This window comes from Nomascus leucogenys, chromosome 4, assembly GCF_006542625.1.
Source record: "Nomascus leucogenys isolate Asia chromosome 4, Asia_NLE_v1, whole genome shotgun sequence".
In the NCBI taxonomy this organism is placed as follows: domain Eukaryota; kingdom Metazoa; phylum Chordata; class Mammalia; order Primates; family Hylobatidae; genus Nomascus; species Nomascus leucogenys.
The window spans coordinates 87,836,031-87,859,638 of record NC_044384.1 but is presented as its reverse complement, the minus strand read 5'-3'; the positions used below and the strand labels follow the sequence as shown (position 1 = coordinate 87,859,638).

Genomic DNA, 23,608 nt, shown 5'->3' with positions numbered 1-23,608 from the left:
AAAAAATAAAAGTACGGCTGGGTGCGGTGGCTTACACCTGTAATCCCAGCACTTTGGGTGACTGAGGCAGGCAGATCACCTGCGGTCAGGAGTTCGAGACCAGTGTGACCAACATGGAGAAACCCCATCTCTACTAAAAATACAAAATTAGCCAGGCATGGTGGCGCATGCCTGTAATCCCAGCTACTCGGGAGGCTGAGGCAGGAGAATCACTTGAACCTGGGAGGCAGAGGTGGCGGTGAGCCAAGATGGCGCCATTGCACTCCAGCCTGGGCAACAAGAGCAAAACTCCGTCTCAAAAAAAAAAAAAAAAGTAAAAGCAAATACAGTTTTCTGGAAAATACCAATGGATAAGAAATATTAAGCCTTCTCTCAGTGTATTGACCTTACAGAAAAGCTCTAAAATCTCAGCACCCAAACACATTTTGTTCTCTGGAATAAGAAACTGAGCATAACTCAATGTGCTCCCAATACAGGCAGAACATTCGTATTCTAGAAGAGAGGAGAGCAAAGATTAGGATATCCAAACCCACTGACTGGAATCAAGAGCCTAGCATTTCCTTGGTGACTATCAACTGGCCAGTATAATTTTAACATGGAATTCATCACTTAATACAAAACAGAAGTATCAACAGGACTGTCCAAAAACCAAAATTAATTTTCTTGTAAGTCATGCAGAAAAGGTACTGATGTCCACAATGTGGTGTCCTTCTCAAAAAACTTGTTGCAGAATTGGACTTCTCCATTATCAATTTCTCCTGGGCCCTTCCAACAGTCCCTGAGCAATCCGCTTCCTAGCCCATTAAGCAATCAAGTTCCTCTACTCAAGAACATGAACCTAGCAAGGAGTAAGCCTCATTCATGGAAACTCCTCCCTGTCAACGGGGCAGGCCACACTCCTGTCATGGCTCTCCACAGCCTGCATAGGCCACACTGTCATCACAGGGAAACCTGCTCCTAGAACCACACTCTCCTGCCCACAGGAGGAGGGCTTATCACCCCAGCTATGTTGAGAGCACCTTCTAAGCAGGGGCTCCCACATTCCCAATCCATGTCTACACTGGATGTGTCCACAATGTCAACTCTGCTAACAGTAACAACTACTGCAAAGGAGCATACCTTGCATTCTCCCAAAGAGGAATAATGGGGAAGTGACAGTCCCTTTAATAAAGTGCAGGTATCAAAAGTTTCTGAATGGATCAGAGTGAAAGGGTTTCGATCTACTATCACAGAAAATGTATCTCTGTGAGAGACAGGAGCCTCCACTGCATGCCTCTTCCTGCACAGCTCCTCTGCAGTGCTCGCTCTCCCATCTAACCTGCAACCTAGAGGCACACAAGGAGATTCTCCCAGCTTCAGGACAAACCTTGAATTGCCCTTAAACCAACTCCTTTGTAGATATTAGGCTGAACCATAGAGAACTGTCATGTCTGTAGGTAAAAATGGATGACTACTGCTAATTTCATACGGCTTGGCTGAGATACTTAAGGTGGCAACCTTATAGATCTCTTCTAGAGACACATGCACCCACTGGTCCCAAGAAGCATTCCCTAACAGGCATTCCCTCAGCACAGAGTTCAATCTGCAAACTCCAAATCTAGCTTCAATTCTATAGCCAAGTCAACCTTTAGCACCTAGGACTAAGGCCAAACCTGTCAGAGCTTAACAGCCAGGGCCAGGAAGTATAACAAAGTTACTGTAGGGGTTCAATGGTGACCAACATCCCACTTCACTGTCTGCAAAGCTGTAACCAGACTGGATAAAACAAATGCAAATGTGGCCACATCAACTGCTACAGATGGGTATAAAAATAAAAAGGAGGCCGGGCACAGTGGCTCACGGCTGTAATCCCAGCACTTTGGGAGGCCGAGGCTGGTGGATCACAAGGTCAGGAGTTCAAGACCAGCCTGGCCAAGATGGTGAAACCCCATTCTCTACTAAAAATACAAAAATTAGCCGGGCGTGGTGGCGGGCACCTGTAATCCCAGCTACTCGGGAAGCTGAGGCAGAGAACTGCTTGAACCTGGGAGATGGAGTTTGCAGTGAGCTAAGATCGCGCCACTGCATTCCAGCCTGGGCGACAGAGCGAGACTCCGTCTCAAAGGGAAAAAAAAAAGTAAAAAGGAGCATGAACAAAGGAGGTTTGTAACAAAAACCAGCTGGTTCAGCATGAAATACCAGCTCTAGAAAGGAGATGGTGCTATAACAAGGGCCTGCTGTTGTACATTTCTGGAAATTTTCTGAGTATTGGCAAAATGTAATATTGTTTAGAAAAGTATCAACTTTAAGAACACTAGATTGCTGCTATTCTCCCTGTATGCTCTGATCATGTTCGCATTTAATAGAAGTATGCTCTGTGCCCAATAAAGTTTTTTTTTTTTTCCTAATCAAGTTTACAGTCACACAAGTGAACTTACATCTTCTTCTTGCGATGGATGAACTATTTCCACAAGCCTCTGGATAATTTTCTCCTCATTTAACCACTGTAAAACACATTGTAGAAGTAATCATAGCAATGAGTGGCTCTTGTTCAAGCCCCAATGTAGATTAACATACTTGGAAATATCCATCACATTTTAAGTAGAATGTTACAGGTTTCTCTGGACTTTGAACACTACAGAAAATTAAAAGTCCCCCAAGGAAAATGCCAGTGAATATATTGTTTTAACAATGGCCAACAGTACCAACAACTCCCCAAATTACAATACCCACATACTAAAATTCTATATATCAGCTTCTTAGCCATGAGGTCACCCCCAGACATTTAGGACTAAAAGGGTTTGTAGGTCAGTTCTTAAGAAGAGAGGGCGGGGAGATTAAGAAGGATGGAATTTATACATTTTCTGTAAGAGCACGTTCATTCCAAGCTTCAGAAAGATTGAGAAGAGTAATATTTAGCACCAAGTCTCTGGGTTAAGAAAAACACAGGATGAACAAACGGGACTTTTAGATTACAAAACCAAACCCACTGCAGGAAACGTGGGGGCTGGAGGAAGCAGAGAGGCAGAGTTTATCCGCCCTGTCATGTGCTGGCAAAGAGCTAGGCCATCTCCTTTTAATCCATGTATGAAATGCTACAGTGAATGAAAACATAAAAGGAATCCAAATTCAGAAAAAATAAAGGAAAAATCATCTGGCTTAACATTAATGCCATAAGAAGCCCAAACACCATCATCAACAAGGCAGCTCACTACCTAGAAAGGACACCACCCCTCCTCTGCTCATAAAAAGCCCAAAAAGCTAAAGAAGACTAGGGCGGGCAGCAGAGGCAGAAATCAAACACAATTTGCTTAAGGAACAGAGAAGAAACCCTGACACTCTCTGGCTGCTCAATGAAAACACCAATTAAAGGAAAATCTGAAGCTATTAGGTAGGCACCACAGGGGTAGAGGCCCAACTTTATATTTTAAGATCTGTTTTAAAATGTGCACACAAATTCTCCAAGAATCTTGTTCAAATGCATATTCTGATTCAGTAGGCCAAGAAAGAGACCTGAGATTACAGATTTCTAACAAGCTCACAAGTGATGTCTGGGACCACTCTTTGAGTAATAATGTCCTGAAACAGAGGAAAGTAAACACCTGTGTGAGGGGTGGGGCATTCCTGACCACTACAGGAGAAACCAGGAAACTTTCCAGGCGGTGAACTAATCAGTCCCAGACCCCTACTGTCTCCACAGCTATTCACAGGCACCTACATTCCAAGCTCACTTCTGCAGTCATCCCTGACTGTGGATCCACAAAATCAAAATAAGACATTTATGGGTTTCTAACTAACCTTTCCCCAACCTACACCTTTATCAACCTCCTATCACTCTCTCTCTCCAGAAACACACTGATTCCTTTGGAAACCAGACAGGTCCTAAACTTGAACCCAGAAGCAACCAAAGGAATAAACTGGTTCCAGCAAACCATCCTGAATAAATCTCTCCCTATGATAATTCCAATATAAAGGTGATAACTCCCTCCCTGTCCTCAGTCTTCCCCAGAATCCTCAACCTCTTTTGAGAAAAGATACATCTACAAAGACACACCCAAAAGGAAACAGGTGTCCCAATTTAAGGTCCCTGCCAACAGACAAGTCCCAGGACACCCACTAGATACACCCAGCTGTTTACTCACAGTGATCACAGTGCCTGGGTCACCAACAAATCCAGCCCTGACACCATCACATAAATGCACACCTGGCACACCTCCCTACCTCACTGGAACATGCCCTGCCCTGGGCACCACCTGAAAGACCTTCTTCCTCATAGGCCCTCTTAGTCCTTGAGGTCTTAAATAATAATTAGCATTCTCAACAAAACTCATTTCCAAAGAAATGAGTAAGTTCTAAGGTTGCAGGTTAGTATTAAAGATGGATAGACTGAAGCATGGTTCTGCAAAGCTTCTGAGAAAGGGAAGAAAGGGAGGGGGACCGGGCGCAGTGGCTCACGCCTGTAATCCCAGCACTTTGGGAGGGCAAGGCGGGCGGATCACCCAAGGTCAGGAGTTCGAGACCAGCCTGGCCAACATGGTGAAACCCTGTCTCTATTAAAAATACAAAAATTAGCCAGGTGTGGTGGCGAACACCTGTAATCCCAGCTACTCAGGAGGCTGACAAGAGAGTTGCTTGAACCTGGGAGGCGGAGGTTGCAGTGAGCCGAGATCACGCCACTGCACTCCAGCCTGGGCAACAGAGTGAGACTCCAACTCAAAAGAGAAAGGAAGAGGGAAAGACACAAAAGACAAGAGAAGGCAGAGATGGGAGCCTGGGAGAAACCTTATTTTCAAGTTACTCACACCCTCCCCTCTTCCCACCCAAATTCTACCTGAGACATCTATTAAAGAGGCACATATCCTAAAAATCACTATCTGTCTACATTTTAAAATATGTCCTTCTCAAAGTAAACTCTGTTCTCCTTATCCTTTGCTCCTAGGTACCCATGGGAAGAGAATTACTTCTGAAACCTGAATCCCTGGATACATCAACACCTCTCCGTTTTGACCTTCAGAGATGGCCCTGAAGAGTGTGGCCTCATAACATACTCAAATGGGACTTAGAGCTCCCAACCCTCTCATTTCTGCTTTTACCATCAGAACCAGCTTTAAGACAAATGCTCAACCCATAAAGTCTCGCCACCCCCATAAAAAGCAAACCAGCAAAAAGGAAAAAACACTCACAACAAAACATCCTACATACCTAGGGATGTGCCCATCTGAAATTCTAGTTCTGCAAAATCTGGATCTCTTCCTATCTTGGAACAACCTTTCTTCCCCACCCTGTTACCTGCTCCCCAGACAACCCCCTCTGCTACCAACCCTAATCCCACGCAATCCTTCCCAGCACACAGCAGCCTGGTGGGCTCACATGCCAGCACCCTAACCCCAGTCAACAGCAGGTCAGAATTCTACTCACATTCAGTACATCTTGCCTGGGCTGTGGAGGTTCAATACACGTCAGGAGCCTGAGCAACAAATCCATGATAGCAGAAGTTCCTATGTGCTTTATAATAAGGTCTACAAAATCATGCTTCTTCTTTAAGAAATCCACAATCTAGAGAAGAACAGATCAGAAACTGAAAGACATGTAACTTGGAAACTATAAACTTTACCTTGTAAGTCCCAACCCCGACGCCTCCAAATTCTACCACTACTTTAGGTTGAGAAATGGCAAATGCTGAATTAGCAACAAGGTATCAAATTGGAAAGCCTGGCTGATAGTTACAATACTCAAAAACCCCTTTGAAAAAAATCCCCTAAATTAGCACATGTCCATTAATACAAATACAACTTAACAGAATCTTTTATTTCTATTCATTTTCATTATTCATTCTCAAAGAATGGGGATCAAAAATTTAATATGCCTATAAAGAGCAAGAGAATATACCATTTTACAGTTTATGAACATAAAGCATGTCTGTTAGATTTTGCAGTAAAATGAGTAATATTCAAAATCCTAACTGGACTCTAACAAGTATGAGAAAAAAATTTCAAAACAAAGATTTCTACTCCAGTCAAAGTAACTAACTAACTCACCTGGCTACACAAACACCGCCTTTGATTTTGACTTCACCAATTCACTCCAATAGCTTAGCACAAGAAGGGCAGCTGGTGGAGAGGCAGAGAGCTACCCTGAAGGAACGTGAGAATGGCCATGGAAATCAGGTCTCTGTTGCTGGTCTCTTCTGCTCTGGGAGACCAGGGAGATGACTCTGTCCCATGCATCCCCGTGTCCCATGCAGCCTTGTTGCCTCTGCCTCTGTCCATGTGCACGTGTCATCTATTCCCAAACCCTCTGCAAGTCCCAGGGGGAGTGTCGCAGCTGCTATATAACAAGATCTCACTGAAATTTCTCAAAAGCCCTGGGGCGTGGGGGGTTGGATAACTCACCCCCACCCCCACACCCCATTAGAGATGAGGAAACCAAGGCTCAGAAAGTATCTTCCAGAGCTAAAAGGTGGCTGCCTGGGATTTAAAATTGGATTTGTATGCCACAAAAGCCACAATCTTTTCATTATGCCACATGAAGTCTAAGAGCCAGAGATGACAACTAAAACTGCTTCATACGATTAGGTATAAATATAGGATTAACCAACACACATTGCTTCTCTAGACAATGAGGTCAAGCATTATCATATAAAACTTCAAGAAATGACATGACACATAAATAATTCACTCACAATTGGGTCCCACACGTTTTTAAAAGGACAGTAGAGGAGAAAGGACGAACAAAGTCACATATGACCAAAGTATTCCATAATTCAGTGCCAGAAACACCAAACCTGGAGCCCAAAGGAATAAACCCCAGCTAGTGCGGTGGACAGTACAGCACTGTCAATAGGGACCTCTGGCACAGATGACCCCGCTGGGGTGCTGACTCATGCAGGACTGAAGATGCCCCACCACCCGACTTCCTGTTCCATGAGCTACCAAATGCCTTTATTGGTTAAGCCAGTTGAGTCTCAATTTTTGTCCTTACTTACAGTTGCATACATCCCTACTAATACTATCACATAACAGAAAACCTTTATTTACACTCCTAATTTGCAAAGGATAAAGAAATGCCAGGTTTGATCTTTACCCACAGCCACTGAATCCTCTTGCTATCATTCATACAGTCCTGACAGGGAAGTGTAACAAGCAAAAGGCCAAGGGGCTCTTGTCTCAGAATATAACTGGCAAGGTTTTAAGTGTATTCTCTCTCTGTATGTGTACACTGAAAAACGGGGCTCGCAAACTTGGATTCCAACAGCACAGAAGTGAGGAGAGAAAGCACAATGAAGCATAATGTCTGGATAATGGCTACAACAACCATCCCTGAGAACTGCCTGGTAATATCAGGGTGATAGGATGGCTTCCACTCTCCTAGAACAGCCAGCAGTTCTTTTATTTCTAACTAGAAGGCAGAAAAAAAGAGACAATCTACATTAGAGTAATCATGATTTGGGGATTATTACCAAAGTGAAAAGAACCTTATTTCCAATCAACTTAGAAAGCTTATCCTACTCCATTAAGTGAAAGAAAGAATGATATCTCTTTCTAAAATAAAGCATGTATCCACTTTGCCTTGGCATAGGACAGGACACACTGGGCCCAAAATAGCTCCAGTCCTTCCACAAGTGCTGATAGCAACAATGGGTCACCCAGAGCCATTTTCTATCATGAAGGGTGGCAGCACCAACTGGTTTGACCACTTTTACCCTATATCATCACACCCATACTTGCAATTCTGGCAAATCTGCTATAGTTTATACTTGAATATCTGAGGCTCTAGTTGTTCCCTGGGTGCCTATTTCCATAAAATGACTAAAATCTCCAGATAAGCAGATCCTTTTTTACAACAATATCCACTAAAGCGGTGGTTCTCAAATGTTAGCATGCATCAGAGTTAGCTGGAAGGCATGCTAAAACCCAGACTGCTGGGCCCATCCCTCAGAGTTTCTGATTCAACAGATCTGGAATAGGACTCAAGAACTTACATTTCTAACAAATTCTCAGGTGATACTGAGGGGCTGCTGGTTCAGGGACCACACTTAGAGAACCAAGTGAAGTTTCTGTCAAACCACACTGGATAGGAACGGCAGAGCTACAAATGTACACAGCAGTCTATATACACTTAGATGTCTCAAGCCTGACACTGGAGAAGTTTTGAGTAGAATCAAAACAGAATCACCATTAGTACAAACCAATCACCACTTACATTTGTGGGAAAGGTTTTTGGTTTAAGCTTCATCTGTGATCATCAATGGGGGAAAAAACAAAACAAAGCAATTGTTTGGTGACATTCAACTGCTTAGTTATTATACTTGCCATCTTAGTTAAGCCCTGTCTTCACAAATGGGTACCCAATATTCTCATCTTCTACCCACTTCTCAAAAGAGGAAACCAAAATATGCTAACAAATTAAATGAAATTTGAGATTATGCCATATTAGAAATATTCATTAACATATAAATAGCATGTGAGTGCTTAGAATGTTTAAGGTTTAAAATACATTCTCTTACAGAACCTGAACTTAAGGCAAAGTTAGAACTCTAAAGCAACAAGTACTGGGAGATCACCTCAAGGGGATGATCAGCCCTAATACTTACCTTTTGGAAAATCATATTTACCTGTTCTGGTTTTCTGCTGATAAGAATACTTAGCACCTTGCTGAAGAAACTGGCAAGTAGTGGATTCAAAGGGGAATCGTTTAGGAGGAAGCTATATAATTTCATTAGCAAGGATTCATCTTCTCCCAGTCTATCATTCATCTGGGAGACATCGGAAGTGAGCAACTCACAAGATATATTTGGATACCTAGAAGAACAGGATATTTACATCATCATCTTTATTAACAGTTTAATTACATAAAGATAAACACAAATCAGAAAGGCTTCCCAAGATTTTGTGAAAACAATAAAATCATTTATTGGAAATCAGGAAATCATTTCAATCCATTCTGTTCAACCAACCTCCAGACTAAAATAAATTTTCTACTATTTAAAAAATTGTTTTTAAACCAAGCTTTAATAAGAATACATTTTCCCTGAAGAAACTAGAGCGCACCAAGTACTCGGGAGCCCAGGGAGGTCATGCTGCAGTGCCCGGGCCTTCTCCACGATCAGCGAGAAAAGCGGCTGGACGTACGAGCCGTCAGGCTACAGCCTCCTCTGGCATGGGAAGCAGCACAGCTTGCGGACAACTGTGGAGGACACTGGTTTCCAGGAAACTGCACTGCGCACAGCACCTTGTAATGACTTAAGGCACTCTGTAGGGACCTGGACCAGCCTTTATCTTTAGATGGGTTGCAAATGGTACTAAGTCTATATTACATCTTAAGAGAGTAAGCATCCTACTATAATGAAGGAGGGAACAGGACATCAGCCTGGGCTACCAAGGCAGGAAGCAGTATACAAAAAAAATGTAGTCCTAGCTATTTAGGAGGCTGGGATTAGAGGATCACTTGAGCCCACAAGTTCGAGGCTACAATGAGCAAGAGTGAGACCTTGCGTCAAAACCAAAACAAAACAAAACTAGTGCTCTCCACATCAGCCTTCCAGTATCTGGAGATCAGCACAGACACAAAGTCAGCCCACCATCAGTCTTCACCGTGCTGTCTCTCCTGTAGGATACAGGCCCACAGCTAAGAACATGACACCTGCTCTGGATGGACCCACACAGGCTCTTCTACAGACCCCACAGCTTTAGAAATGCCTGCACCCCCTAAAGCATGCTTGCCTCTGACAACCAGACCACTGACCCTCTGCAAACAGGCAGCAGATCCATTTTCTCCACTTACTCCTTCTACGACAATCTCGTGTCTGTTTTCACTAGTAACAACAGAGACACTGAGCCTATCCAGACGATACTCTAGCTGACCCAGGATTACTCTGCTCTTACACTCCTCCCCACTGGACAGCCAGGACCCAGCGCCCCAACCAGTCATCAGGTGTGGCAAGCTCAAAGGCTGAGCAAGACAGGGAGATGGCAAAATAGCCAAACATGGCTGCATGACAAAAGAAACCAGGGAAGACTGGGGCGGGAGGGACACGTATACGATACACCTGGGGCATCCAAGGCAAGCAAGTGCTGCCTGCAGCAAGACCCTGGCACAAAAACACCACTGGTGACAAACCAGAAAGCCACGGCACTTGACAGGCTCTGGTGTGAGGCCTAAAGACAGAAGAGTATGAGAAGGTCCCAAAATGAGCCTTTGTATAAAGAAAACAGAAAAGGAAAAAAAACAGACCTGGCAGATGTATGGGTCTTTGGGAAGTGAAGTCCCCCTCAATTTACATAGCATGGGCTTCAAGATGCCAGAATATAAACCCCTGTAAAGTACCCATTATCCCAGGAGTGGGCTGATGCAGTGGTTACAGGTGCAGCTACTAGAATCACACTAGCTAAGTTCAAAACCGGCCTCTACCACTTACATGCTATATAACCTTGGGCAAGTTACTTAACCTCTCTGGGCCTCAGTTTCCAAGTTAGTAAGATTAAGACAATAGTCCTTATCTTATGGAGGAGGGAAGTAAAAAAGGCTGGGAAGAGGGCCTGGCATAAAGTAAATAAGCGTTTAATAAATGACAGCTGTTTTCATTCCTCTTTATTTTCACTATAAAATGGCAGAATGCTGCCAGGGTGGGTTGGGGAGATGCACTCACTCAACTGTCTTAATGTGGAAACTGCTGACAAACAGAGCATCAGTAAAAGGCAGCGGACTCCTCCTGGCTGTGAATCAAATGCATGAGTGTTTTCTCCAAACTCTGACAGAGAAAAGTCCAGATGAGCAACTTTAAAATTTGTTCACTTTAGGCCGGGCATGGTGGCTCACACCTGTAATCCCAGCACTTTGGGAGGCCGAGGCGGGTGGATCATGAGGTCAGGAGTTCAAGACCAGCCTGGCCAAGATGGTGAAACTCCGTCTCTACTAAAAATACAAAAATTAGCCAGGCGCTGTGGCAGGCGCCTGTAATCCCAGCTACGCGGGAGGTTGAGGCAGAAGAATCGCTTGAACCCAGGCGGCAGAGGTGGCAGTGAGCTAAGATCATGCCACTGTACTTCAGCCTGGGTGATAGAGTCTCTGTCTCAAAAAAAAAAAAAAAAAAATTTTTGTTCACTTTTTCTAGGTGACTGGGTGGTATGACCTAATTCAAAAAGCATGCATAATGTTAGCCATTACACAAAAAGCTCAGAGTTCTGGTTCCAGACAGGCTGGGGCTACTCTCCTTCCCTTCCTCCTTAACATTCAAGAAGCTTCTCAAGGCCAAGAGCAGTGGCTCACACCAACAGTCCCAGCACTCTGGGAGGCCAAGATGGATGGATCACCTGAGGTCAGGAGTTCATGACCAGCCAGGCCAACATGGCAAAACCCCATCTCTACTAAAAACACAAAAATTAGCCAGGTGTGGTGGCACACGCCTGTAGTCTCAGCTATTCAGGAGGCTGAGGCACAGGAATCACTTGAACCTGGGAGGCGGAGGTTGCAGCCAGCTGTGACTGTGCCACTGCCCTCCAGCCTGGGCGACAGAGCAAGACTCTTGTCTAAAAAAAAAAAAAGCAGCAGCTTCTCAAGCACCCAAAGATGCCTCCTCCACTCCACCCTCGGCAAGACTCCTCCTCCTCCATAGGCTCTGACCTTGCTTCCTTTGCCTGAGAACACAGAGGAGGCAATCAGAAGGGAACCCAGCCCTACCACATCCCGACCTACACCTGGGCGCTTCCTCCTCGCTCCAGGGGAGCGGACCTTGCTCCTGAGGTCATCTCCTGCATGTGTGCTCTGGACCACATGCCCCCACCCCCGCCCACTCCAGCACAAGGCATCACTCAGCGGCCTGCCCCCTCACACTGGCTGTGTTTCCTCTGTGCTGCAACATTCTCACAGGTCATCACTCCCATTTAGGAAAAAATAAAACCCCACACCGCCCCTGACTCCAAATCTCCCTCGACCTACCACTTCCTCTCTACTCCTGTTACAGGAAATCACCTGAAAGAGTTGTCTCTGCTTGCCTCCAGGCTTTCACCTGGACCCCTCCAAAGAACCTGTACTGATGGGGCCCATGATCTCCATGTTACAAACTGAGTGCTTTCTTATGAGCAGTACTGCTAACCCACTGTCCCCCCTCCTTCCTGAAGCCAGACTTCCCTTGGTTTCCAGGGTAGCAGCCCCCAGGTTCTCCTCTTGCATCCAGTCACTCCTCCATCCCTCAGTGGAACCCAGGCCAGCCCACACTAACCATCTCCAGTTTCAGAAGCTTTCTTCCAGCTCCATCAGCTCCGCGGGCGATCTCATTCAGCCTTGTGGCTTTACATGTCCTCCGTCCACCTGCCGCTAGGCCTCATCTCCACCTCATGTCTAACAGGCATTTCAAATGTGACAGGGCCAGACCCAAACTCCTGCCCTTTCCCTCTGCAATCTTTCTTCACTGCCATAAAGCCACTCCATCCTCTCAACTGCCCAGGCCAAAATCCTCATAGTCACTCTTGACACTTTATCTCCCATTCCATACCTAGAGGAAACCCCTTCAGTTCTAACTTCATCTAGTGCCTCTGGAAATCTGACTGCTTCTCACCAATCAGGTCCACTAAGATCTTGTTTTTCTCTGCTGATCACTGCAGCCAACTGTACTTCCTTCCACTTCTGTCCTCCTACAGTCCCTAACCATAGAGCAGGCAGAGCACTCCTAACGAACAAAGTCAGACTATGGCACATGTTGTGGGAAGTCAGGGACCCCAAATAGAGGGACCGGCTGAAGCCATGGCAGAATAACATAGATCATGAAGATTTCATGGATATTTATTAGTTCCCCAAATTAATACTTTTGTAATTTCTTATGCCTGTCTTTACTGCAATCTCTAAACATAACTTGTAAAGACTTCATGGACACTTATCACTTCCCCAATCAATACCCTTGTGCTTCCTACGCCTGTCTTTACTTTCATCTCTTAATCCTGTCAGTCGAGGAGGATGTATGTCACTTCAGGACCCTGTAATAATTGCATTAACTGCACAAATTGTACAGCATGTGTGTTTGAGCAATATGAAATCTGAGCATCTTAAAAAAAGAACAGTATAACAGCAATTGTTCAGGGAATAAGACAGATAACTTTAAACTCTGACCGCTGGTGAGCCAGGCGGAACAGAGCCATATTTCTCTTCTTTCAAAAGCAAATGGGAGAAATATCGCTGAATTCTTTTTCTCAGCATGGAACATCTCTGAGAAAGAGAATGTGCACCTGGGGGTAGGTCTCTAAACTGGCCCCCCTGGGCGTGGTCATCTCTTATGGTCGAGACTGCAGAAGTGAGATAGACTCCAGTCTCCCATAGCGCTCCCAGGCTTATTTGGAAGAGGAAATTCCTACCTAATAAATTTTGGTCAGACCGGTTGATCTCAAAACCCTGTCTCCTGATAAGATGTTATCAATGACAATGGTGCCCAAAACTTCATTAGCAATTTTAATTTCACCTCGGTCCTGTGGTCCTGTGATCTCCCCCTGCCTCCACTTGCCTTGTGATATTCTATTACCCTGTTAAGTACTTGATGTCTGTCACCCACACCTATTCGCACACTCCCTCCCCTTTTGAAAATCTCTAATAAAATCTTGCTGGTTTTTGTGGCTTGTGGGGCATCACAGAACCTACCGACATGTGATGTCTCCCCCAGACGCCCAGCTTTAAAATTTCTCTCTTTTGAACTCTGTCCCTTTATTTCTCAAGCTGGCCGACGCTTAGGGAAAATAGAAAAGAACCTACGTGAATATTGGGGCAGATTCCCCGATAGGCACATACTTGCTCAAAACCCTCTGGTGGCTTCCCATCTCGTCCCAAGTATAGCAAGCATCCTGGCTGAGCCTAGCAGGCCCTGCATGGCCTGTCTCCAGAGGTGCTCCACCTTCACCCCAACCCTCCCTCCTTCCATTTTCCCTCATTCACAATGCTGCCCCTTCTCTGGCTGCCCAGATATTCTGGGGGTACACCAAGCACACGAGCACATTAGGGCTTCCACACTTGCTGTTCCCCCTGCCTGGATGTTCCTGGTTGTAAGTGCCCACTTGGCAACCCCCTTAATTCCTGCATGGCTCTGACCAGATGGCACCATCTTAATTAGGCCTTCCCTGAGCTCCTCTGCCCACTCCACCACCTTCAGCAGTCCCTGTCTCGTCATGCTTCATTTTTCTCCAGAGGTCTTATCTGAAAAACTATTGGGGGACTTTTTAGTCTGGTTTACCCCAATACAGCAATTACTCCATCATCCCAAAACTACACAATCCCAGTCTAAACTTCCTTAAATGACTGTAGTCAACCATAACCCTAAAAACTTTCAGATCCCAGCTGAAAAACCCCTCTATGCTAATCTAGCTGTGGCATCATCCAAGATACGTTACACACAGGTGGTGACTCTGCTCAGGCCAGAAGCATGGCAGAGTACTGCCCTATCCAACTCAAGTGGTGCTCCTTCAAAATGGTACCGTGCAGAAGGCTGTGTCCAGGGGAGGTGCATTTGCTCTTGCAACCTCAAAGGCAAAAACACTGACAAAGCAATATAATACAAGTGCCACACTGTTACAACGGCGGGCCGGTGGGGGTGGGGGCACTACTTCTTTTGTGGAAAGTAAGCCCTTCATAGAAGGCATGCCTACTCTTCAATGATTAAAACATTACTAGCCTCATTCAGCATACGAGGAAACAGACCCAAGAAGGGTAAGCTCCTTGCCCAAGCTCTCAGAGATTGGAAGAGAAGAGGGTCATACTCTTCTGAGGAGGCTGATCCAAAACCTGTGCTCTCTGATACATACCACACTCCTCCAACAGGGATGAGCCCCAATTCAAGTAGCACCACCCACATGCTAGTTCACTGTGAAGGGAATTCCAAGTAGCAAAGTGTCTATCCTTTGGGGGATGACAGCACACTAGCAGGTCTGCCACGGCCTCCCGGGCTCCAGTGATTCTCCTGTCTCAGCCTCCCGAGTAGCTGGGATTACAGGCGCCTGCCACCAGGCCCAGCTAATTTTTGTATTTTTAGTAGACTCGGGGTCTCACCATGTTGGCCAGGTTGGTCTCGAACTACTGACCTCAGGTGATCCACCCGCCTCAGCTTCCCACAGTGCTGGGATTACAGGCATGAGCCAACGAGCCTCGCCTTTCTTCCTCTTTTTTTAACACACTAATCTCTGAGTGAAGGCTTTCACTAAATGCAAGATGTCAATGTTAATGGCTGGCAGAGAACATGATGACATCTTTGAAGACCTAAGCCACTAGCAACTTGAAAGCATTAACAAGTATTATTTCCCTAACAGCACATTTCTCCCCAAGAAGAAAGGAAAAGATGTCTGAAAAGAAAGGTAAACTGAGGGACAAATGGCAAGAGACACACTACTAAAAGCCTAATTCTTCCTATTCCATTAAGTTTATGTAATGCATAAATTTTTGTTTGTGAAGTTGCTCTATTTTCTGGGGGGAAAAGAGCCAAATATTTCAATAGACTTGGATATGGAGAAATAATTAACTGAAACCCCAATACTTTACATACCTATGGAGAGTTTCCAGGGGTTTGTATAAAAGTGTTACAGTGATGGTAATAAAGGATTCTCACTGTACTGTCATTCTCTTTGTAAGCAGATTAAACTAGCAGACAAAATCCACTGTAGTTACCCATGGTGTGACCAGCTACGGTGATGTTCACTAATACCCATTCCTTTACTTTCAGTTGATAAAAGGTCAGAATTTATTGTATAAGCAATGCTCTTCGTAACCCCAAGCTCTGACTTAGATCTGTGCAATTTTGCATAGTCACATAATGTCCATCTTCCTATTTGTAAAGTAAATATTTTAATCATCTTACTATTTTGAGAAATTTGTCATCATTGTTTACAAAGCACGCTGCCTTTCCAGAAAACCTTTGAATGAAATTCAGAACGCTCATTTTTAAGCTCTTGTGATTCCCTGGACTTACTGCTAGAATGGATGTTGCGCTCCGCCGAGCCTGTCATTCTTGACTACCTTACCCTTCTGTAAATGGCAACAGTTACACTGGAGAATCCTTGAATAAGAGCTGTATATTCTACCCCCACTTCACTTTAGTCCCACTCTAGAGAGAAGATTGAATTGTCTTACTTGTATCTGATCTTTTCATCCATGTCTTGAGGTGGTTCTTCTATAATGAATGAGACTAAATCTTCGAGACATTCTGCTTTTAACAGAAACTCTATAAGTTTGCGGTTCTGAGCTTTACATTCCTGTAAAACATCTTCCTCATCCATTAACTCCTTCAGTGTTACATCTTCTCTTTCTAGAAGTGTGTCTATGTGGGATGATGAGTGAAGATCAAATTTCCAAAACATGCTGGTCTAAACAAAATGCAGAAAGTATTTCATAAAATTTCAACTTTACAAATTAATTTTCCATAATTCATATTTCAGTTCAGTTTTACAGTCTAAAATGCCAACTTGGCTCACATAAGTTAAATAAGCTTCACACCGAACCTATAAAATACTTTTTAATGCATTACTGGCAGGATTTTTTCCTTCTCAGAAAATATTTTATAGATAAAAAATTTTGACTTGAAAATACTCAAAGCTAAAACGGGATAATTTTAACCTGCAAAAGTAATTCATCCATACTTTGTTAAGAAGTGATGCTGGGAAAGGAGAAAAGTCACCCTTTTCTTAAGGGTGAAGAACAGAATATCTTCAGCAACAAGTGATAAGCAGTGAGGCCTAAATATCTAGAAGGCTTCAGAAGACTAAAGAACTAAATGGTCACTGCAAACCGGTACTTTCATAGTCAAAAGCCTGAAGCAATAAACTGGTAAAATCTGTGCCATTCTTAATATACTACTAAAAACTGCAAACTAATTCTTGAGGAGTTAGAGAAACTGATTCTCCTCTGTTTACTAGGAAAACATGACAATGAAACCCAATCACTACGCCACATACATATTCATTCCTCAGCTTCATGCCCATCCTTCCTCAATAAGGAAAACAGAGTTTGTTACTTCAAATTATAGAGCTAAAAAAGGTACTTATTTGTTACAAATGGAAACATAAAACAGAGGGCTCACTACATGATCTAAAGGCTGCCATTCATGATGGGATGATCTCAAATGCCACTTTTGAGATACATGACAGGATGATAGCATCACAGGAAAAGACCTCAGTAGAGACCATTCAAAGACCTTTCCTATCTGTCTATATGCTCACTGCAGAATTCCTAAACCAGAGTTTGTTAATACATACTGACTCTCTGTAACCCCCAAATGAAAAACTGTGTATAAGCTGGAGCTTCACTACCCACTTAGTGAGGTGTCCCATTATCATTATCTCCAAAAAAGCATGAATATCCACATGCTATTTAAAAGAGCCTAGGTAAAAGGAAGGAGGCTGCAAAGGATGGTAATCCATGTATAGCACACATTTTTAGAAGTATGTATTTGGGCCGGGCACACAGTGGCTCACACCTGTAATCCCGGCACTTTGGCAGGCACAAGGTGGGAGGATCACTTGAGGTCAGGAGTTCAAGAACGGCCTACACAACATAGTGAGACCTCATCTCTATAAGAAAAAAAAAAAAATTCAAAACATTAGCCAGGCATTGTGGCACACTGCTGTAGTACCAGCTACTAAGGAGGCTGAGGCTGTAGTAAGCCATGATTGTGCTACTATACTCCAGCAGGGCAAGAGGGTGAGGACCCTGTTTCCACAAAAAAAAAGAAAAAACAAAACAAAACCCACCCACTTTAGGAGATCAGACAGGAATATATCCTGATTTTATGCTTTTATGAACATCTGCCTCAAAAAAAATTTTTTTTTTTAAATAGAGATCATAGAGGGCAAAATCATTTACACTGCTAGTATAAACACTGATCAATCCAGGAATAAAAGGAAAACAAACTCTGTACCATGGCAGGTTACTCAAGGCTCTGTAAAAAGTAGATCCACTTCACAGGATAGACAGTGAGATCACTGAACATTTTATTTTACTCTTTAGTACATGAGCATATAATTTAAAATACAGGCAGAGTTTTTTGTTTGTTTTTTGTGAGATAGAGTCTTGCTTTGTCACCCAGGCTGGAGTGCAGTGGCATGATCTCAGCTCACTGCAACCTCTGCCTCCCAGGTTCAAGTAATCCCTACCTCAGCCTCCCAAGTAGCTAGGATTACAGCATGCCATCACACCCAGCTGATTTTTTTTTTTGTATTTTTAGTAGAGACGGGGTTTCACAATGTTGGCTAAGCTGGTCTAAACTCCTAACCTCAAGTGATCCACCTGCCTCAGCCTCCCCAAGTGCTGGAATTACAGGCATGAGTTACCGAGCCCGGCCAAGCAGAGTTTTAAAGAAGCTTCCAAAAGCTCCTTAAGGAACAAGTTTTAAATAGGAGTATTATAAAATGTGAAGGGTGTTATAAAAGTCTTGTTTCTAAAAAAAATTTTAAATGCTTTAAAGGACACATGGCAACAAGCTCACATCAATTAGCAGCAACAGGACCAAGACATATTTAAGGATGGCAGCCATTGTGATGATCCACCTGGACACAACATCTTACAAGAGGAGTCGATGTGGAGGACTGATGTTCAGCACAAAGCTCTGTGGGATGACACAAGTGGTGGCCCACAGTCAGAGGCAGGGCTGTCTTGTTCCTCTATTGGATTAGTCTAATAATTATGTCCAGATGACATCACAGACTGAGCTAGAGAAGCACAACTCCTCGCACTGACAGCAGCCACTATGCTCCTAGGCTAATAGGACTTCTCTGCTCCAGACGAGGGGTGGGTAGGGGCATCCGCAGAAGCCACCCAGTGGGCAATGTTGCCAGTGAAGGAAACAAGAGCAAGCTACTTGTAATACAAATATTAAAGAAATAAGGGCAAAGATGACATATAAGTAACAGGAAAATAATTTTGGGGAAAAGGTTAGTGGATATAAACCTTAGAAATAAATGCTTTTCGTGATTTTCAGATGAGTGGGAAATGGTAAACAAAGTAACTTTATTATGCCATTTGATACTAATACAACTAACAAGTAGAAAAAAAGACAAAAGTATACCAAAAGATAACTTCAATGCAAGAGGGAAAAAGTTGGGTTTCCATTAATTCCCACAGAGGAAGAGAAGTGGTTCGTTGTCTGAGGGCACAGAATAACAATGCCAGTGCCACCCACCATGCTTCCGGTGGAGTAATACGGCTCATGCACCTCTACATTCTTAAAAATCACAACACCTTTTTTTAAAATCTATTTTTACTACTCTTCCCCACACTTAGTATTAAAGGCAAAGTATGAAAAATACTAAGAAATAAATCAGAAAAAAAGTGAATCTGGTATCAAGCACTTATTTTTAGCTAATAATAAACAGGGTATACATTCACCAATCAGGTGAGAAGCTATGCCTAAAAACTAGATAAAATGACACTGCTGAATTATGAATCAAGATACAACTTTTTTGCCTCAAGTAAAAACTGACTTCCAAAATCTCAACCTTATTATAAAGGAAACTCATTAAATACTGGATTTCTAAAGAAGAGTGATAATTAGTTGTCATGAAATAAGGTGTTAGCAAACCAAATCCAGCTCACAGCCTGCCAGCTATGAATGATTTTGACATTTTTTAAGGGTTGGTTTAAGAAAAAAAAAAGGAATATATGACAGAGGCCATCTGAGGCCCACAAAGCCTAAAATATTTACTACCTGGTCTTTTGCAGAAAAGTGTAGTGCCCTTTGTTCGAGAGGAAATAAAAGTCCCACTAACACCCACTTTGCTTTCTGCAGTCTCCTGAATCCACGCAATATCTACCCCACAGCCCTTGCGCCCTGCCCAGTGAGGTGCTGACAGTCGTCACCCCTCTCTATTCTCCCCTTCCTGGGGCACTCACCGTGTAGGTGTGGCCACATGACAAGAGTTTCCTCCATTGTGCCAGGAACCATCAAACCTCCCATGGTCCTTCACCTGTATCTGGCTGAATGCTGAAGACCAAAAGAACCTGAGGGATGGTAGAACCAAAACATGCAACGTGCCTTGGTCCCCAAATCACTACATGGAAGAAAGCCACCTACTGCTGTAAGTTCCTGCCCATGCTGTTCCAGTGAGCCAGAAGCAACCTTCCTGTAGCAGAGCCCGTGTGCTCCAGCAGCATGGCCTAACTGATGAATCAGGTCCTCCAATTCCCCAGCCATGACTTTGTGGGTTTACTACACTGATTTTAAACTTGAGATTTAAACACAAGAAAAGGAGTTCTTTGGCAACTATCTGTTGTAAAGTGATTAATTCCTCTTTTTTTTTTTTTTGAGACAAGGTCTTGCTCTGTCACCCAGGCTGGAGTGCAGTGGCATGATCCTGGCTCACTACAACCTCTGCCTCCCAGACTCAGGTGATCCTCCCACCTCAGCCTCCAGAGTAGCTGAGACTACAGACCCGTGCCACCACACCTGACTAATTTTTTTGTATTTCTGTAGAGACAGGTTCTCACTATGTTGCTCAGGATGGTCTCAAACTCCTGGCCTCAAGCAATCAACCACCTCCGCCTCTCAAAGTGCTGGGATTATAGGTGTGAGCCACCACACTCAGCCAACTAATTCCTTTTGCTCCCCACTATTCAGAGTTAGAATAGCATTTTTCAAATAAGAACACCTTGAAATACATTTTCATGGTGAATTTTCTTTGTACTGGACATACTACAAACTCAAAACCAAAATATATCCACAGCTAATTCCTTAGGCAAAAATTATGTATTTTACCTTTCAGCCAAACAGCAAGCTGACTGGAAACAAATGGCACTGGTAAATTAGTCACCCCTGCTAGGCCTTCGCTTCTATTTGTACTCTTTCAAGTAGAAAGAAGCCAGGTATGAAATAACAGTTACAAAGTTCAACTGGCCAGAGCCCTGAGGTAAAATGGAGTCCTTTTAAAAATATAACTACTCTAAACTACACAGAAAAACCAAAAAGTCAGAACTTCAACAACTTGTTTTTAGTAAACATAAATATCCTTTAAAATTCACAACCTAGACTACACAGTCACACAACGAATAACGACAGGGATGCAGACTGAGAAATCCTTCGTCAGGTGACTTCGTCGTTGTGCAAACATCATAGAGTGACTTACACAAACCTATACAGTCTAGCCTACTACATACCTGGGCTATCTGGTATAGCCTATTGCTGCTAGGCTATAAACCTGCACAGCATGTTACCGTGTACTGAAATACAGAGGCAGTTGTGACAATGCTAAGTATTTGTGTGTCCGAACAGACACTACCATGTTAAGATGTTGTTTAGCTGAAGTAGCAAAATCACCTTAAAGAATCCCCCCAAACTAATCATTCATATCAGTCATTAGGTGACAGGAATTTTCATTCATATCAGTCATTAGGTGACAGGAATTTTTCAGCCCCATTATAACCTTATGGGAGCACTGTCATATATGCAGCATATGACTGTCCTTAAATTTAGGGATAATTTCTTCCAACAAACCAGTCAGTGGGGCAAAGAGTTTGGTAAAGCCAAACTACCCTCTAATCTTTCTTCAAAATCCTAGAGTTTTTTTGTAAGTTGGATTAAGTAGTTTGAAAATGGAGTTTTCTCCAAAAGGGCTAAGATTAAGAAAGCAGGTCACTGGGGAGTCATCTGTTACTTGATGCCACAGAGGACAATGTGTGCTGTTCCCCACCTTCCTGTAACATAAGACAAGTGAAAACTGCCATCTTATATACACAAAATAGGATCAAAGGATCCATCTGTTGAGTAAATCTATTCATCGAAGATCAACTGCTTTACTTAATGACCCTCTAAAATTATTTAAAAACCTTCATGATATCAAAACCTTTCAAAATGTGAGGCCAAGTACCTTGAATTCAAGGCATTCAAGCAGTGATGCTCTCTGGAAAAAGGTGCCACCCTGTCTCTGACACAGGAACTAGGAACTGGTAAAGTGGCTAAATTATTTATAAGAGGCAGAACAAGAACATCAGTCTATCTGTAAAATTTGCCAAGGCACTGCTAGTAGAATGCTAGTATATCCAGTAGGGGTCCAATTATAATTTATGTGAACCACCTACAACCCTTTGTTTTCATCAAATATACAAATCCTCTCAACCTCTTCTAGGACTACTAAGAATCTTAACAGACCTGGATTCTAACACCAGCTCCACTACTGGCTAGCCCTGAGGCCTCAGGAAAGCTACTTCATCTCTAAGCCTCAGGATCCTTAGCAAAACAGGTTGTAGAGAGTCAATAAGAAAGACCCACAATAGCAGCTAGAACATATAGGCACCAACAGACGCACACTCAGGCAAATAGAAGCTACTAGGGCAATGAATATATCCAACAATGAAATCACTGAGCTTTAAAGCTTCCCAAACTTTCATAGGCACAGGAATGAATAGCCTAGGGCCTTGTCAAAATGCAGTCTTGGCTGGGCATGGTGGCTCACGTCTGTAATCCCAGCATTTTGGAAGGCCAAAATGGGCAGATCGCTTGAGCCCAGGAGTTTGAGACCAGCCTGGGCAACAGGTGGCACACACCTGTAGTCCCAGCTACTCGGGAGGCTGAGGTGGGAGAATCACCTGAGCCTGGGAGGTTGAGGCTGCAGTGAGCTATGATCATACCACTGCATACCGGCCTGAACAAGAGTGAGACCCTGTCCTAAAATTTAAATAAATAAATAAATAAATAAATAAAACACAGGCTCAGATTCCAACTCAATAAAATAGGGCTCAGGCCTGAGATTCTGCATCTCTAGTTCCCAGATGCTGCTGATGCCTGATTTTAAACCACTGCTGACAGCTTGTAATTCATAAATGGAGGATTGTTTTAATCTACATCTTCACAAATTTAAATACATATATTCAAAATAACTATACAGCCATGAAAAACATAGGAAAAGCACACTAGTGCAAACAGTACTGTGTTATTTATTTCAGAAACTACCTCTGAAAAAGCTGATATTAATGGGTTTTCATTTAACAAGACAGAGGCAGAACATAACATACCATAAACATGACAAAAGATAAACTATTAGAACCCTGAAGAGAAAAACTACTGGTGATCCTACCCACAAATGAGCAGTCAACTGTGGGGATGACAAGAACTTCAATGAATTTCAAATTCAAAATCTCCTATTCATATGAACTCACTCTGCTTAAATTTGGCAACTTTGCATCCAAGTACAATAAACTGTACACTATCAACTGTGAAATAACTGTACCCAGGACTAGCTGGGCCCAGAGCAAAATGTTCAGAGACTCCAAAAGAGATTCAAAGATTATGATGCATTTCAAGACAGAACCCAAACAGGAGAGCATTAATCCAAGTGTTTCTGAGCACTGTGAGACTGCACAGGTCACACACCCATGAAACCAGCTCTGTCTATACCTTTTAATAACTGGCCCTATTGGAATCCTCAAGATAGTAATGCCGAAGTGAATATCTGATATCATATGCCAGACTGGCAATAAACACGCATAAGATATTTCTAGTAGAAGCTGCCGCTACCTAAACATATGGAGCACAAACAGAACAAAAACAGGAGAAGCAGCTGCTTCCGCCCAAGAAAACACACAAGAAAGATTTAAGACAACAAAATGTGTTATTGACTTTTAATACTATATATTTAACACAACACTACGAAGAAAATATTTGACACACAAATTTCAC

At 43.3% G+C, this 23,608-nt stretch overlaps 1 protein-coding gene across 29 annotated transcripts in view; it reads right to left on the bottom strand.

Annotated features, from left to right (window-relative positions):
* The window catches only part of PPP6R3 (protein phosphatase 6 regulatory subunit 3), a 160,465-nt gene that overhangs the window by 66,815 nt on the left and 70,042 nt on the right, over positions 1 to 23,608 (bottom strand). For 27 of the 29 annotated variants that reach the window (XR_004029704.1, XR_004029705.1, XM_030811373.1 and 24 more), the window contains 4 exons: positions 16,078 to 16,310; positions 8,594 to 8,780; positions 5,398 to 5,535; positions 2,418 to 2,483 (listed from right to left, as the gene is read on the bottom strand). Coding sequence is in view for 25 of the 29 variants with exons in the window: in XM_030811373.1 (XP_030667233.1) it covers positions 2,418 to 2,483; positions 5,398 to 5,535; positions 8,594 to 8,780; positions 16,078 to 16,304 (618 nt within the window). In the remaining 4 variants the exon portion in view is untranslated. Of the gene's footprint in view, positions 1 to 2,417; positions 2,615 to 5,397; positions 5,536 to 8,593; positions 8,783 to 16,077; positions 16,311 to 23,608 lie in introns of those variants that run through there. The other 2 variants (XM_030811399.1, XM_030811398.1) reach the window with 2 other exon arrangements.